This window comes from Urocampus carinirostris, chromosome 2, assembly GCF_059441175.1.
Source record: "Urocampus carinirostris isolate Australia breed hairy pipefish chromosome 2, RoL_Ucar_1.0, whole genome shotgun sequence".
NCBI lineage: Eukaryota > Metazoa > Chordata > Actinopteri > Syngnathiformes > Syngnathidae > Urocampus > Urocampus carinirostris.
The window spans coordinates 8,513,886-8,527,731 of record NC_142350.1 but is presented as its reverse complement, the minus strand read 5'-3'; the positions used below and the strand labels follow the sequence as shown (position 1 = coordinate 8,527,731).

The window sequence follows — 13,846 nt, the reverse complement described above, 5'->3', positions numbered from 1 at the left end:
ACGCGGAAATTATGCGATGAGGAAGTGGAACAGTCGCCGGCGTCTGTTTTGCGGGCATACCACCGATGAACAGCGGGTTGGCCAATTTTGCGCATTTTCCATCGCGGGCAACCACGGGCAAAAAAAAATTGCAAAATTTTACCCGCGATACAGACGCAAACGGCTGTGTGACCGGCCCCTAACCATTTAAAGGTCAATGTACACAAAATATGGGACTTTAAGATTAAATTGCATGGTATTTATTTAAATTAATTTCAACTTGACAGTCAGAACATTCCTATATTTAAGTTTTGTGGAATGTTTTTAGATCATAATGCAATTCAACTTCTATGAGAAATAGAAATGAATTAAAACTACATTGACAATAAACTGAGGTTGAACTGTATTGCCAAAATAGTCTATGTTTGTTTGATAGATAAGGGGAAAGTGTATATTATTTAGCGCACTTTAGTGGTAAAAATAAAACTTCTTCCAATAAAAGAAAAAAAAACACCATTAGTTTAAAAAAACGGTAAAAATGCTCTTTGATCTATTTTGAGTCGCCGTAGTCTGTATTTACCCTTGTGCTTTTTAGCACTTGTTTTTGGTTGCACAAAACCATCCAGCAACATATAGTGGTCAAAAACTACATAATGTACCATCAAAGAAACTTTTTTTTAACATTTTCCAGAATTTAAAAATACATTTAATTATGTTGCTCAGAGCTTTATTTCAAATCAGAGAAAAATGGAAATACGGATTGTGTTTTTAGTTTAATATAATTTGAATTCACGCATTTTTTTTCATCAGATTTCTGAGGTTGGTGAACGCACCATAATAGATTTTTAATGACTATCAGATGTCCATCAAATGCGCCAATTTTCTGGCAGTACAATCTCTCGTTTCTTTTTAAATGGCATTAAACATCCTTTAGAGTGTGACGTGCTGATAACCCACAATAAATGCACAATAGATGTGATGTTTTTTTTGTAAACATTTGATCGCTAGACCTTCAAGTGTCTTAGATATCAGAGGTTTATAGAACGTGCCGTGATGGTGACAACTTGAATCAGTGTTCACATGTTCTTCAAATGTTCCGATTTTCTAGATTTCTGGCATTGTAATTTCCCATTTAAGTTGTAATACCGCTCGAATAAGACATGCAGAAAAACTCAATAGAAGTGTTTTTTTTAAACATTTATAATTGATTGACCTTTTTTTTAAGTGCCGTGGGAGTAAGACATACACATGATGACTACATGTGGTGTTTTTTATTTTTATTAATTCTTGATCGGTCAACTTTTCAAGTGTCTCAAGGTTCATAAAATGCGCAATAAGTTACAACATTAATGGGCGTTTATAAGTTCCTCAAATGCACCGATTCTCAGGGCCTACAGTTTCCCAATTCCTTGTTTTGAATAGGATTACAATCTTCTAGTTCTTTTGAATTGCGTTAAACATCCTGATTAGAGCGGGGGTAAGCAACTTGCTGCTCTAGAGCCCAAGGAAATGGAAAAAGAAGAAGAAGGAATGACATGTTTTTTAATCTGTTTCTTGTATGAGGAAAATCACAAAATAAATATTCTTAATGTTTTTCAAGGCTGTAAAAATATTTAGAATAAAAATTGAATGAGTAACTCTTATGCATCAATCTTCTTTTATTTTTTTTATAAAAAAGATTATGTAAGGTTGTTGTTTTTTTGTGGGTTATGGGTGTTTACCATTTTCCGGAGCTGACCCGTGGATTTAAGTAAGACATGCCGAAAACCGCATGGCTGCTCATTTGTTAATGCGTCCGCGGCGCAGTTCTGAGGTCATGGGATCAAATCCAGCTACCAGCCTTCCTGTGCGGAGTTTGCATGCTCTCTCTGTGTTTACGCGAGTTTCCTCCGGGCACTCCGGTTTCCTCCCACATTCCGAAAAGCATGTATGTCAGGTTAATTGGCCGGTCCAACTTGTCCCTAGGTGTAAATGAGCAAGTGAGTTGTGTGTCTATGTGTGCCCTGCGACTGGCTGGCAACCAGTTCAGGGTGTCCCCTGCCCACTGCTCGAAGACAGCTGGGATGGGCTCCTGCACCCCCGCAACCCTACTAAGGATAAGCAGTGCAGATAATAGATGGATTGATGCCGAAAACCAAAGGCACACAATTAATATATTTTCTGATGAATGGCCTTTCAAGTTTTTCAAAAATCCAAGGTTTCTAGAACGCAGTGTAATAATTATAACTTTAATGAGCATTCATGTGTTCCTGAAATGCTCCGATTTTCCAGTTTTTTTGGATTACAATTTCTAATTTTTGTTTTAATGTTGTTAAAAATCTGTTTAAAATGTGACACGCGAAAAACCCTCAATTGATATACAACATATGTTTTTTGTCAACATTTTTAATCGATCTACCGTTCAAATTTCTCCGAAATCCGAGGTTTTAAGAAATTACAACTTTAAGCATGTTGGTTTAAGATCAGGTAATTGTGTCATTGTAATCCTGTGCAGTCCTTTGAGACATTTTTGTGATTAAGGGGTATATAAATACATTTGACTTGACTTGACTCATTCAGTGCCATAATGTATATACACATTTTGAGAAGCATTGTCCCTCAGTTTTGAAACCTGAAAATACACTGTTTTGTTTAGATATATATAAGTGTGTGTGTGTGTATGAAATATATATATATATATATATATATATATATATATATATATATATATATATATATATATATATATATATATATATATATATATATATATAAATGTTGGCAGCACAGTGGTTAGCGCTTGTGCGGCACAGTTCATGTCATGGGAACCTGTCGTGGGTTCAAATCCAGCTCCAGACTTCCTGTGCGGAGTTTGTATGTTCTGCCCGTGCTTGCGTGGGTTTCCTCCGGGCACTCCGGTTTCCTCCCACGTTCCAAAAACATGCATTTCAGGTGAATTGGCCGGTCCAAATTGTCCCTAGGTGTGAATGAGCGAATGCATTGTCTGTCCCTGTGTGCCCTGCGACTGGCTGGCAACCAGTTCAGGGTGTCCCCTGCCCACTGCCCGGAGATGGCTGAGATGGGCTCCAGCCCCCCCGCGACCCTAATGAGGATAAGCGGTACGGCTGATGAGATGAGGGCGGCAGTAGCTCAGGAGGTAGAGCGATCGTTTTAGGATTAAGGGATCCCAGTTCGAATCCCGGCTTGTCTGTGTTACATGCCGAAGTGTCCTTGGGTAAGACACTGAAACCCCAATACCCCCAATAAGCAGGTTAGCGCCTTACATGGCTGCACAGATCACGGCCGCTATTGGGAAATGTGAAGCACAATGTAAAGCGCTTTGGGAAGTCATTGACTTGAAAAGCGCTATATAAATGCAGATCATTTAAATGTTTTGGTGCTGCTGATCAGTTAGAATCAAGCCTCTGGGAATGATTTCAGTGGGCTAAATCCCCACTAGATGGCAGGAATAGCATTGATCAGATCTTTGTCCACACATTATGGAGTCCCCACTTCTACGTGTTGCTTTGTTTCCTATAATCAGCAATTAAGAAAGTGTGGGCGGCTCCCGAGTGACAGAAATCATATAATCATGTCACTGGAAACATCTGGCGTTTTTCTCAAAATTTTTATTTGTATAAGAGAATTTTCAAAAAACTTAGCAAAGTTCAATTGTTGTTTACCAAACAATGGTAAAAGCTAAACACATAATTTGTTCTAATGAAAGATGAGGGTCCAATTCTTCTTTCAATACGTCCTACGCCTTTGTGGGGACAGAACTACATTTTCTGTACGGCTTCAAAAATGAGCCAAAATGGCAAAAAATGGCTGGCACGAGAACGTCCAATTCGAGACATTGAATTAGTTAAACATTTGCTTGAAGTGTGACATGCAGAAAATATTCTATTGTTACAGGATGCATGTGTTTTTGTAAAAAAAAAAAAAAAAATCGGTCTACCTTTCAAATTTCTAACAAATCCGAGGTTTTTAGAACGCACCGTAATAATTACAACTTTAAAGGGCGTCCACGTGTCTCTAAAATGTTCCAATATTCCAGTTTTAAAGTCTCATTAACAAGCACGTAAGCAAAACCATGCACAGCCCAATAAAAGAGTTCTGTTTTGGTCCGGCTTCCCTGCGTGGATCAGCTTTAGTGGGCTTTTCAAAGTTACCGCTGCTCCCCCCCGCGCTTCGTGATAGGCTGACGCCGGGGAAGAAAGGAGCTTACACGGACTCTCTTCGGCAGTACTCCCGACGACCGCAGCCGCGAATCTCCGGCATAGAGAGATCGAGAAGAAGACGCGTTTGTTTGTTTTTTTATATTCATAATCTGATCGTCTTTTTCTATTCTATTGACTTTATTTATTGTATCCTGGATTTAAACCCGGCTTGACGGACGATGGTGAAAGAAGAACCAGGAGCCGAACGGAACTTATTGTTATGTTGCGATTGTTTGGGCTATGTGACCCCGCCGAGTGAGTTCGTCTTCGGTTCGTCGTCGACCCAACTGGAACAGTAACCCACTTTGAAGGATAAAAGCCAAAAAAAGGAAGGATTGTCCTTTTTAAAAGGTTTTTTTTGCCCCCTCCTCTCTTTTGGGGGGATTTAAATTCGCTGGTGCTCCTTGAGGGGGGGAGAGACATTCATGTGGCCATTCTTTCGTTTCTAGTTTTCCTCTTTTAGGGGGAGGGCGGGGGGACTAAAGTGCATAATGAGCAAAGAACGACCAAAAAGGAATATTATTCAGAAGAAATACGTGAGTACACTAACTTTATTCATTTGGTGTTGCTTTGAATGTTTCAACTTTCATCCTAAAGGAAAAAAAGGCAAGGATGCGGTGATGGTATTTTTAAAACAAGTTATTGTTTTAAAAAAACCGCACCTAAACACAGAATTTATTGTGAAAATGTACTATTTTCTCTGTCAAATCATCTTTTTTTTTAGCTTTTTCGAGACACGTTTGTGCTGGTGGCTTCGTTTTGATACCGTGACCGGTTTAAATGGCATGGACTCTTTGTTTATTTTGCGTTGAATTGACTCAAAATTTGAGGTGAACATTTTTTGTGTGTCTGTGGTTCGCCAACATTGGCGGCCACGGCCCCGATCTCTTCTTCTGTATCTTTACGTTATCTCACTTTATTGGTAGGGGGAATGCTGACGAAGGTTGAACAGGGGGTGGGGGATCAATTTCACGGGCGTGTTTTAATTCCACCCGAGCGTGTTGTCTGTGGCTCCCCTCGTCAAAGTGCGCAAGCTGAATGAAATGGTCACGTAAAATCAACGTTGCCTTTTCGGTTGTACTACGAACTTCAAAGTGTGTTCCGTGGGGGTGTATTGGAGAGTGGGGGTACTACCCATTACTTATCCCGCTTGGGTAGCCTCCTTCTTTCAGGGAGGGGGGGGGGGGGGGTAAACCTGGCAGGTATTGGCGTGACCTTCTGCTAGCAAGCTAACATCGAAGCAAACCTTCTCGCTGTTAGCTTGTTAGCTTCTTTGACGGCCTCTTTATTATTATCTTAAGACAAAAATATATTTTTCAGTGTCAATGTGCTTTCTATAACCCACTACTCGCTCGTTTCGACGAGTCGCATTGCAGGGGGTAGAGAGGGAGGGGGTCCTCGCGTACGTGACGAGAAGCGACCATTTTCTCCACGCCGCCGGCGAACGTGCCATGGGTGATTTCCACTCAGCTGACAAGAGTGGAGTGAATTTCTAAGAACGTTTTTGTGTCACAATCGTGTCCTTGGGTGCTCAACTTGCCGTGGAAGTCGCCTTGTTCCGTGTCTCGCGTGGCCATTTAAAGTTTGTTGCACGCACGCAGCCTTCACGCGTTGTTGTCGGCGGTGCGTTCAAGTACGTGTTCGGTTTCTTTAGAACAACACCGCGCATTTAAAATGTTTTATAGATATACTTTAGCCACTTTTGATAAATATATCATCAAAAGTCTGCAGTTGTTGAACCCTCTTATCCACAGATGTTGTGAAATCAGTGGGTTTTCATCAGAACACAACAAAGATACATCTGATGGAAAAAACAAACTAACAAAAAGCAAATTTTCAAGTGGACAGCAGGGTCTCAATGAATGCCTTTTCACACATAACTCTGTCTATTAGTCATGTAAAGCCTCTGTAAAATTTTAAGTATCACAATTCTTAAACAGGGTCATTAAACACTTGCTAGTCAAACTTTTCTGTGTCAGACTGTTTTCATCAGAGAGTAAGCATGATCTATCAATATGTGCCCCTTTACACACTGGACTTTACCTATTCGTCAATCAAAGCTTCTGTGATATTGCGAGCACCATCACAAAACTTGGATCCTCAGTCGTTCAGCCCTTTGTTACAGAGATTCTTTGAAATCTGCATGTTTTGAACAGAACACAGCATAACATGTTTGATAACAATAAATCAAATATTGTTTTACAAAGAGGGAGGATTTATCAAACTGGCCTTTTCACACAAAACTCTACCATTAGTCATGTAGAGCTTGTGTAAAATTGCAGCCATTCTCACAAACCTTTTATATCCACCCTCATTCAACCCCTGCTGGGAAATTGGCCTGTTTTTAGATGGAACTCGTCAAATCTATATAATATATAACCAAATATAAATTCAAACAGAGAGCTACTCATGTGCAATGCCTAATGATAGTCTTGATCTCCGAGCTCCAACAAGCCAAGTTTCAGGTAAAAATTGGTTGAGTTGAGTACATTAAACACAAGATCTAGTTAAGACGGGATGACAAGACGTTTGATGGGGAAAAAAAACCCAAATTTAGTTTCACACAGAGAGCCTACCGGATTTATCAGTGTGTGCTTTTTTTCACACACCTTACAACTTTCTTCGAAAGATGCTGTGAAATCTGCCTGTTTTGAACAAAACACAGCATAGACATGTTTGATAACAATAAACCAAATATTGCTTTACACAGAGAGACAGTAGATTTATCAAACTGTACCCTTTTCACACACACCTATTATACTCATGTTTAACTTGTCTAAAACTGAGCATCATCAAAACATTTTAGCAACCTCATGATCGGTTGAAATTTCTGAACCAAATAGATGTAAATCTGTGACAAATTTGAGCCTTAAACTCAAAGAACCATCAAGCCAAGTTTTAGGTAGAAACCAGATGATCTTTGCGTTTTACATTTTATACACATACCAGTTGAGACTGCATTACATAGTTGCATTGAGTATTTTCAAACAGCAACACAGCTTCCTTCAATCAGCTGAACATTGCCTACCACCCTTATAAAAAGAATACTCTTACAAGAGTAACTTCACAATTGGCAAAATAGATATTTAATGAAGGAATACTAACAAGCATGACTAATTACTATCATTTTCTCGCTGTGAAGCTGCTTCAGAGTTCATCTGATGCTAGCACGTGCGTGTTCCACATCTGTCTTGCATTTAGCAGCTGCTTGCAATCGGAGCTCGGAAAATTTCTGATAAACCTGAAAGGGCAACTTCGGACCCCCAACCCCCTACTCACTCCATGATGGACCCTACTGATTCCCCCCCTTCCCTCCGGCCTTCCCAATCCCCCGGTGCCCTCCCTTAATTAGCGTAGGGCAATTACGCACGCTCGACTTAGCCATTTCCCCTCAAACATGAGCCTGAAGCCCCCCCCCCCCCAACCCCATTTGCTCTCTGGACCCCAAGAAACACAGAATCTTCTTTATTGGAGATGAAATAATTGATTAAGCTTCATAAAAGCAAACCAGACAGAGCTGGCCCACAGCGATGTGCTTCAGCTTGACACTACCATAAAGGTCCATTTAGGGAAAAAACAATTAGTCATAGAATTACCTTGCAGCACATATCATAGTTTATTGCCACCAGGATAATTGATCGCAAAAAAACTGAAAGATCGTCAGATTCACCTTGGGGCCTCTTCTCTTCTGGCAGTCCCTGTCCAGGAATCTGCGCACATTTTCACTGCTAGTTGCATTAGTAAATAGCATTGATTTATAATAGCTAGCATCGCTTTAGCCACTAGTATCTCTTTAGCTGGTGAGGCTAAAAAAATTAGCAGCCAAAGTCGGTATCATGGAACTTAACTGCTACTGCTAGCATTGTTTACACGTTAGTCGCTAATGCTTTGCATTGTTGCACAGTGTTAAACCAAGCAAATTGACCATGTTTAATGAGTACAGTAGTATCTCCACTTACAAATGTTACAAGTAGCTTTGTAACCTGAAACATTTGTGGGTAGAGTCGCCTTTTGAATGTAAATGTGCTAATCCCTTCCAAGCCCCGCAAAAGTATATATTTTTTTATATCATAAGAGCATCAGAACATGAAACAAATACATATCAAAATTAGATTACCGCAAGATAAACATAAAATAAGAGGCATATAATGTAAAAACACAAAGGAAATAATAAAAATGCGTATTTAACTGGCCTCTTTGTTTATTAGTCCTCAGCAGTGTTTTTTGCCCAGCATTTCTTTGACAAGCTGATCCGATGAGATCTGCTTTTGCCAGAGTTTGACAATCCGTCAGAATTACGCGAGACAGACGTCATATAATGAGCGACAGCCTGACCTGTCAACACTTTTTCTTGGTGATTCCTTGCTATACATTCTGAGACTTCATTGAGTTTTAGGGTGATGGATGCATCTTCCTTGTTATCTCTAAACTCCTCCTGCACGGTGGTGTGTGTTTTCATACCTTTTTAATATCTCTTGATGTGTTTAGACGGACAGAAAATATCTCCTTTTCTCCTTGGCCACTTTTCTGCATTTCTTTTGTGGGGCCCATTGTGAATCATAGCTCTTTGTAACTGTACCATACAGTAGACTGTTCATAGTGCCGGAAGGGGAAACGAAGAGCATGCAGGGATACGCACCGGTTGCCAGGTAGAACTTTGGGAGTGGCGAACGGCAGCACGTACTTTACTGTAGTTTTGCCTTTGTATACTTAAATGTCTTTGTAACTAGAGGCATTATTTCCCTATTCAGGTACTTTGTAACCTGAAACCTTTGTATGTAGAGACATCTGTAATTTTCCCTAATTCTCAGATTTCTTCGCTATTAGTAAAACATGAAAGGAAAATGGTCGTAATTGTGGGGAAATATTTTTCTTAAAGGGAAATTGTGTGTTATTTCGCACCTCCCTGTGGTAAAAACGTTATCCATTGAATAATATCAATTTAATAAGAAGCAAAACCATGAATAAATATAACTGCATTCTTTTAAAATACCAGATGTAAAAAATTGTATTCATTATAAATGACACGAGGCTCACCTATAAAATGCTGATATATTAGTCTGCCGTCTTGCTGCTAAGGGTACCCTTAAAAGGCTAAAAACTTTTGAAAGACTTGGAAAACAAATGAGAAGAACAATTTTGCAGTTTGGCTTTTTGACTTTCCAAAGTTTGTCTTCTTCCTTGTTCATTTAGCATTCGTTTTCAGTTGCATGACACAAATACAGAATCTAGTGGTTAAAAAAATACACATTGTCCCTTTAATGTGAAACTTAGAATCGATTTAACTCCTGTTTTCACGCTCATGTTTCCAATCATGCCGAGGGGAAGGTTAACAAGTAGCAGTGTTGTTGTCGGCCACATGGTCTGGCGACGAAGAAAAATTACGTTGTTTTTTTTTTTGCCGTTTTTGCTGCGCTAAGGCCCCAGCTGGGGTCTCACAACCCAACTTTGTGTGTGCGCGAGTGTGGGACCTGCACAGCTGCTGCGGGGGCCTTTGCAAATGCAAAGAGGGCTGTCAGGGTTTGTTTCATCAGGCGCTCTGCCGATGACGGTGGCCAAAACGCACCCAGGAAACCAAAATAGAGCGAGCGAGGGATGAGTTGCAAAAGCCCCTCCTTCCATTACTTTCCCTTTCCCCTTTCTCTTTATCTCCCCACTTGTCGGGCCATCCGAAATGAAATGTGGGGCCTCTCCACACGGGCTGCAGGGTCAGCGGGTTGTTTTCTTTTCCGCCGTGCCCGAGCTTTGCCGCGCTTCATTGAGTCTTATGTTTCAATGCAAATCCTCACGTGTGCGCAACATGGGATGGTGAGGGGGGGGGGTTCTCTTTAAAGAAGCAGATCCATCCTCACCCAGTCACCATAGAGACGGTCACAAACCAAAAGCCGGGGCCTGCTTTATGGCCTGTTTATTTGACTGGCCTACGCTCGTGTTTATGTTCCTCGTGGAGCTGGCGAAAGGCGGAGAGTTGGCGTCTTTTCCATATGTTTTGCTTGCGCTTCTGCCTCTACTTTTTCCTTCCATATATGTACAATATTGGCAACTGTTTGGCATGAATTTTCCACCCGGTGTATTTTTGTGCCGACATCAGTTCTGGAATTGTAAATGTGACCTGAAAGGGCTTGGAAAATTTTGACAGATTAGGGAAATAAACGTTTCTTCTTGCAAATGTGATTAACTTTTTAGTTTTTGTTCAGTGCTGTGGACCCCGAGATATGACATTAATTTATTTTTAGGGCAAGAGTTCCGTAACGTTTGATTTTTCGTCTGCACGCATTTATTTTTGATGTTGTGTAGTGGGGAAAATGACGTATCAAGGGCTTGAAAAAAATTGTTGTTCCACATTGCAACATGAAATCATTGTAAGGTAGGGACAGTTACTCACAGTTTTACTGTATTTCACAATCAACAGTAAGAACGTTTGTTTCAACAAAAGCAGTGTGTATTAATCTTAAATTTAGTTGATTAACACCTTGAACTAGAAGACCACACTAGAATGAGAAATAACCCCCCCCCCCAGCATCTTTTGGATGCATGTTCTGGTCTGTTTTAGATTTGATTTAATCTAAAAATAAATAACTAAAAATTGGTGGTGTTAGCCCAGGGATCAGCAAACTGTATCTGCCAAACAAAAATTATAAAAGTATAATAATTCATAGTTAAAAAAAAAGGTACTACTAATATAAAATGTGGCGATGTGGCCAGTCTTCTCCCCAGTGTCATTTTTTTTCTCCTGGTCCAGCTCCTCCTTCTAATTTTTTTCACCAAGTGCATCCTGCAAATAAAAACGTTTGCCCACCCATGAGTGAGCCGTCCATAATAGACCAAATTTCTTTAAAAATATAGTTTTTGTTGTTGTCCTTGTCTAAAGTCCTCTATCAGTCGTTTTTATTTAATTTTTATTTTTCAATCGATTAAAAACGTCATCATTAGTCACTTTAGCACTGATCCTGGTATTGTGTCTCCCCTTAACAAATGACAAAAGTCCTGTCGGTTTTTTGAGGTTTGGAGTCTTTACCTTTACACGTTCACACAAAAGTTGTTCGTTTTTCCCTAGTTGTCATATCAGTGTCTGAGAAAAGTTGTGTAGGTGTTGAAAGGCATTGTGTGTACATCACGTACGACTTCATTCCACCATGTGATTTATGCGCTCCTGTTCCCGTGGGTGTGGACAGAGATTGGGAGGGGGAGGTGGAGCTGGGACAGCTGGTCGAGCACTGAGAGGTTTGTGTGTGTATGTGGGTGAAACACTGCTTATCGTTCTCAATACTGTGAAGTCGAACCCTCATTTTACTTTATTTCAGACAGTTCTTGTTCTCCTGCAACTATATTAAGTGTGGATGTCAGAGAAATCCATGTTTTTTTCTCTCATAGATAAGACAACTATTTCATTTAGACGCTTTAGACGTCCAAATCTGTTTTAGTCTGCCACAGATGGCTGTAGACGTCAAAGATCCATTCAAGCAAATCTGGCAGGGAATGATTACACTTAGGTTGCTTTTCTCTAGTTAGAGCACATTGTAAAGCCCCCACCAGTGTAATGACCACAGTGGCACTTTTAATCGCTTTTTAAGCAGACAAACAAAGCCACAAGAACCTAATTTGTCATTGAAATATGTCAAATGCACAATGAAATTAAAAGCTGTCATCCTGAAGTGCAAGATAATGTACAATAAGATAAAATACCACTGTACATAAGTACTAAAACCAACTCAACAACAGTGATAATAAGTAAGAATTAAAAGTAAAGTAATAATATAGAAATACATTTTAAAATAGAAATAAAGCAAATTATTCTTAGCAAGGGACTTGTTGGGTCATTGATTGCTTACAACCTTCGACCTTTTCATTCCTTTGACTCAAAACAAGGTTTTCAATGTCACAAGTGTTTTTCGTGACTTATTAGACTATAGATCGATGCACCACTGATTTGAAAAAATAAATAAATATATATATCATGCAAAGTGTATTTATTATTCATTTAGTGAAAAAGGACTGTGGAAATTGACAGAATAGATAGATAGATGGATAGATACTTTATTCATCCCCGAAGGGAAATTCACATTTCCAGCAGCATCCCTGAGCTGAGAACAGTACAATAATAAAGCCAAAAGAATACAATATACAAATACCCAGTGTGACGTGCAAATGCCCACTGTAGCGTGTTATATAGAGTAACTAAATAGTGCTACACAGAATACATATTGCAGTAAGATTCGGTAATATCCAATGTAGGTGGTGTGGTTTAATGTGGGCCTTTACTCTGCCGGGTGGAGTTAAAGAGCCTCATGGCATGAGGAAGAAAAGATCTCTTCAGTCTGTCCGTAGTACAAGACAGTGACAGCAGTCTGTCGCTGAAACTGCTCTTCTGTCTGGAGATAATGCTGTGTAGTGGATGCGATGGATTGTCCATGATTGACCTCAGCTTTTTCAGTGCTCGTCTCTCAGCTACTGTTGTTAGGCTGTCCAGCTCTTTGCCCACAACAGAGCTCGCAAGATATTTGTGTAATGTGTAAACAGTTCGTGGATCACTTTTCGTGGTCTCGCTACTTCACTGATTTGCATTGTGTATTGTGTTCGCATACCTGTCAACTTCAGCCCAATTATTGCAATTCCCCTTACTAAGGTATAATAAACCCTACAAACACAATGAGACACTTATTTACTCACAGCAAGATGGGAAATGCAGAATACCGCAACACTATTCTCAAATCAATTTGAAATGATCAAAAGCGTATAAATCCAGGGGAAAGGGTATGAGTTGACAGGTATGAGTTCTGCATTCTGATTGGATAAACATTCTCACCGCCTCTCTTACCTGTCCGTCCAATACATTTACTATGTTCATGTACGTAAAACTGCGCACCAAATGTACGTTATAGATGTGCTTACAAGTTTTTTTTAAACCAATAACGTCGAAATAATGGTTTGTACCAAAATAGTACATGACTACATCCATCCATTATCTGGACCGCTTATTCTCAATAGGGTCGTGGGGGTGCTGGAGCCCTTCCCAGCTATCTTCGGACAGGGGACACCCTGAATTGGTTGCCGTACAACTCACTCGCTCATTTACATCTAGAGACAATTTAGACCGGCCATTGACCTGACATGCATGTTTTTGGGAATGTGGGAGGAACCCAGAGTGCCCTGGGTAAACCAACGCAGGCATTGGGAGAACATGCAAACTCCACACGGGGAGGCTGCGGTAGCTAGACTTGAACCCTGAACCTCCACCGTGGGGCTGCGCGCTAACCACTCATCCGCCGCGACGCACATAACTATTAATTATAAAAAACAGAAGGTTTTGTACTTTAAGGAATTTAAATATAACTTTTTTTAAATGCATGATAGATAGATAGATAGATAGATACTTTGTTCATCCCCGAAGGGAAATTCACATTTCCAGCAGCATCCCTGAGCTGAGAACAATCGAAAATAACACGGGAGCTGCTGGAGTTCACAGTATATAGCTCTGATTATTGTTGCCTTAATCCCAGTTTAGCATTATCACAAATAAACACACATACAAACGTTTATCATAAAAACAAGGTATTTGTTTTTAGGAATTTGTTTTAAAAGGTGGTTGAATGTAAATGGGAACAACGTGAACTTGAAGCACTTTTTTTATACAAACTAAATAAAGGATTTGAGAGATTCAATATTAC

The 13,846-nt window shown here is 39.9% G+C and overlaps 1 protein-coding gene across 2 annotated transcripts in view; it reads left to right on the top strand.

Moving 5' to 3' along the window:
• Positions 1-4,050: 4,050 nt before the first annotated feature.
• The window catches only part of jarid2b (jumonji and AT-rich interaction domain containing 2b), a 108,636-nt gene continuing 98,840 nt past the window's right edge, over positions 4,051-13,846 (top strand). The window contains exon 1 of one of the 2 annotated variants that reach the window (XM_088328734.1): positions 4,051-4,714. In XM_088328734.1, coding sequence (XP_088184860.1) covers positions 4,670-4,714 — 45 coding nt within the window. In that variant the 5' untranslated portion in view covers positions 4,051-4,669. The remainder of the gene's footprint in view (positions 4,715-13,846) is intronic. The other variant, XM_088328733.1, reaches the window with a different exon arrangement.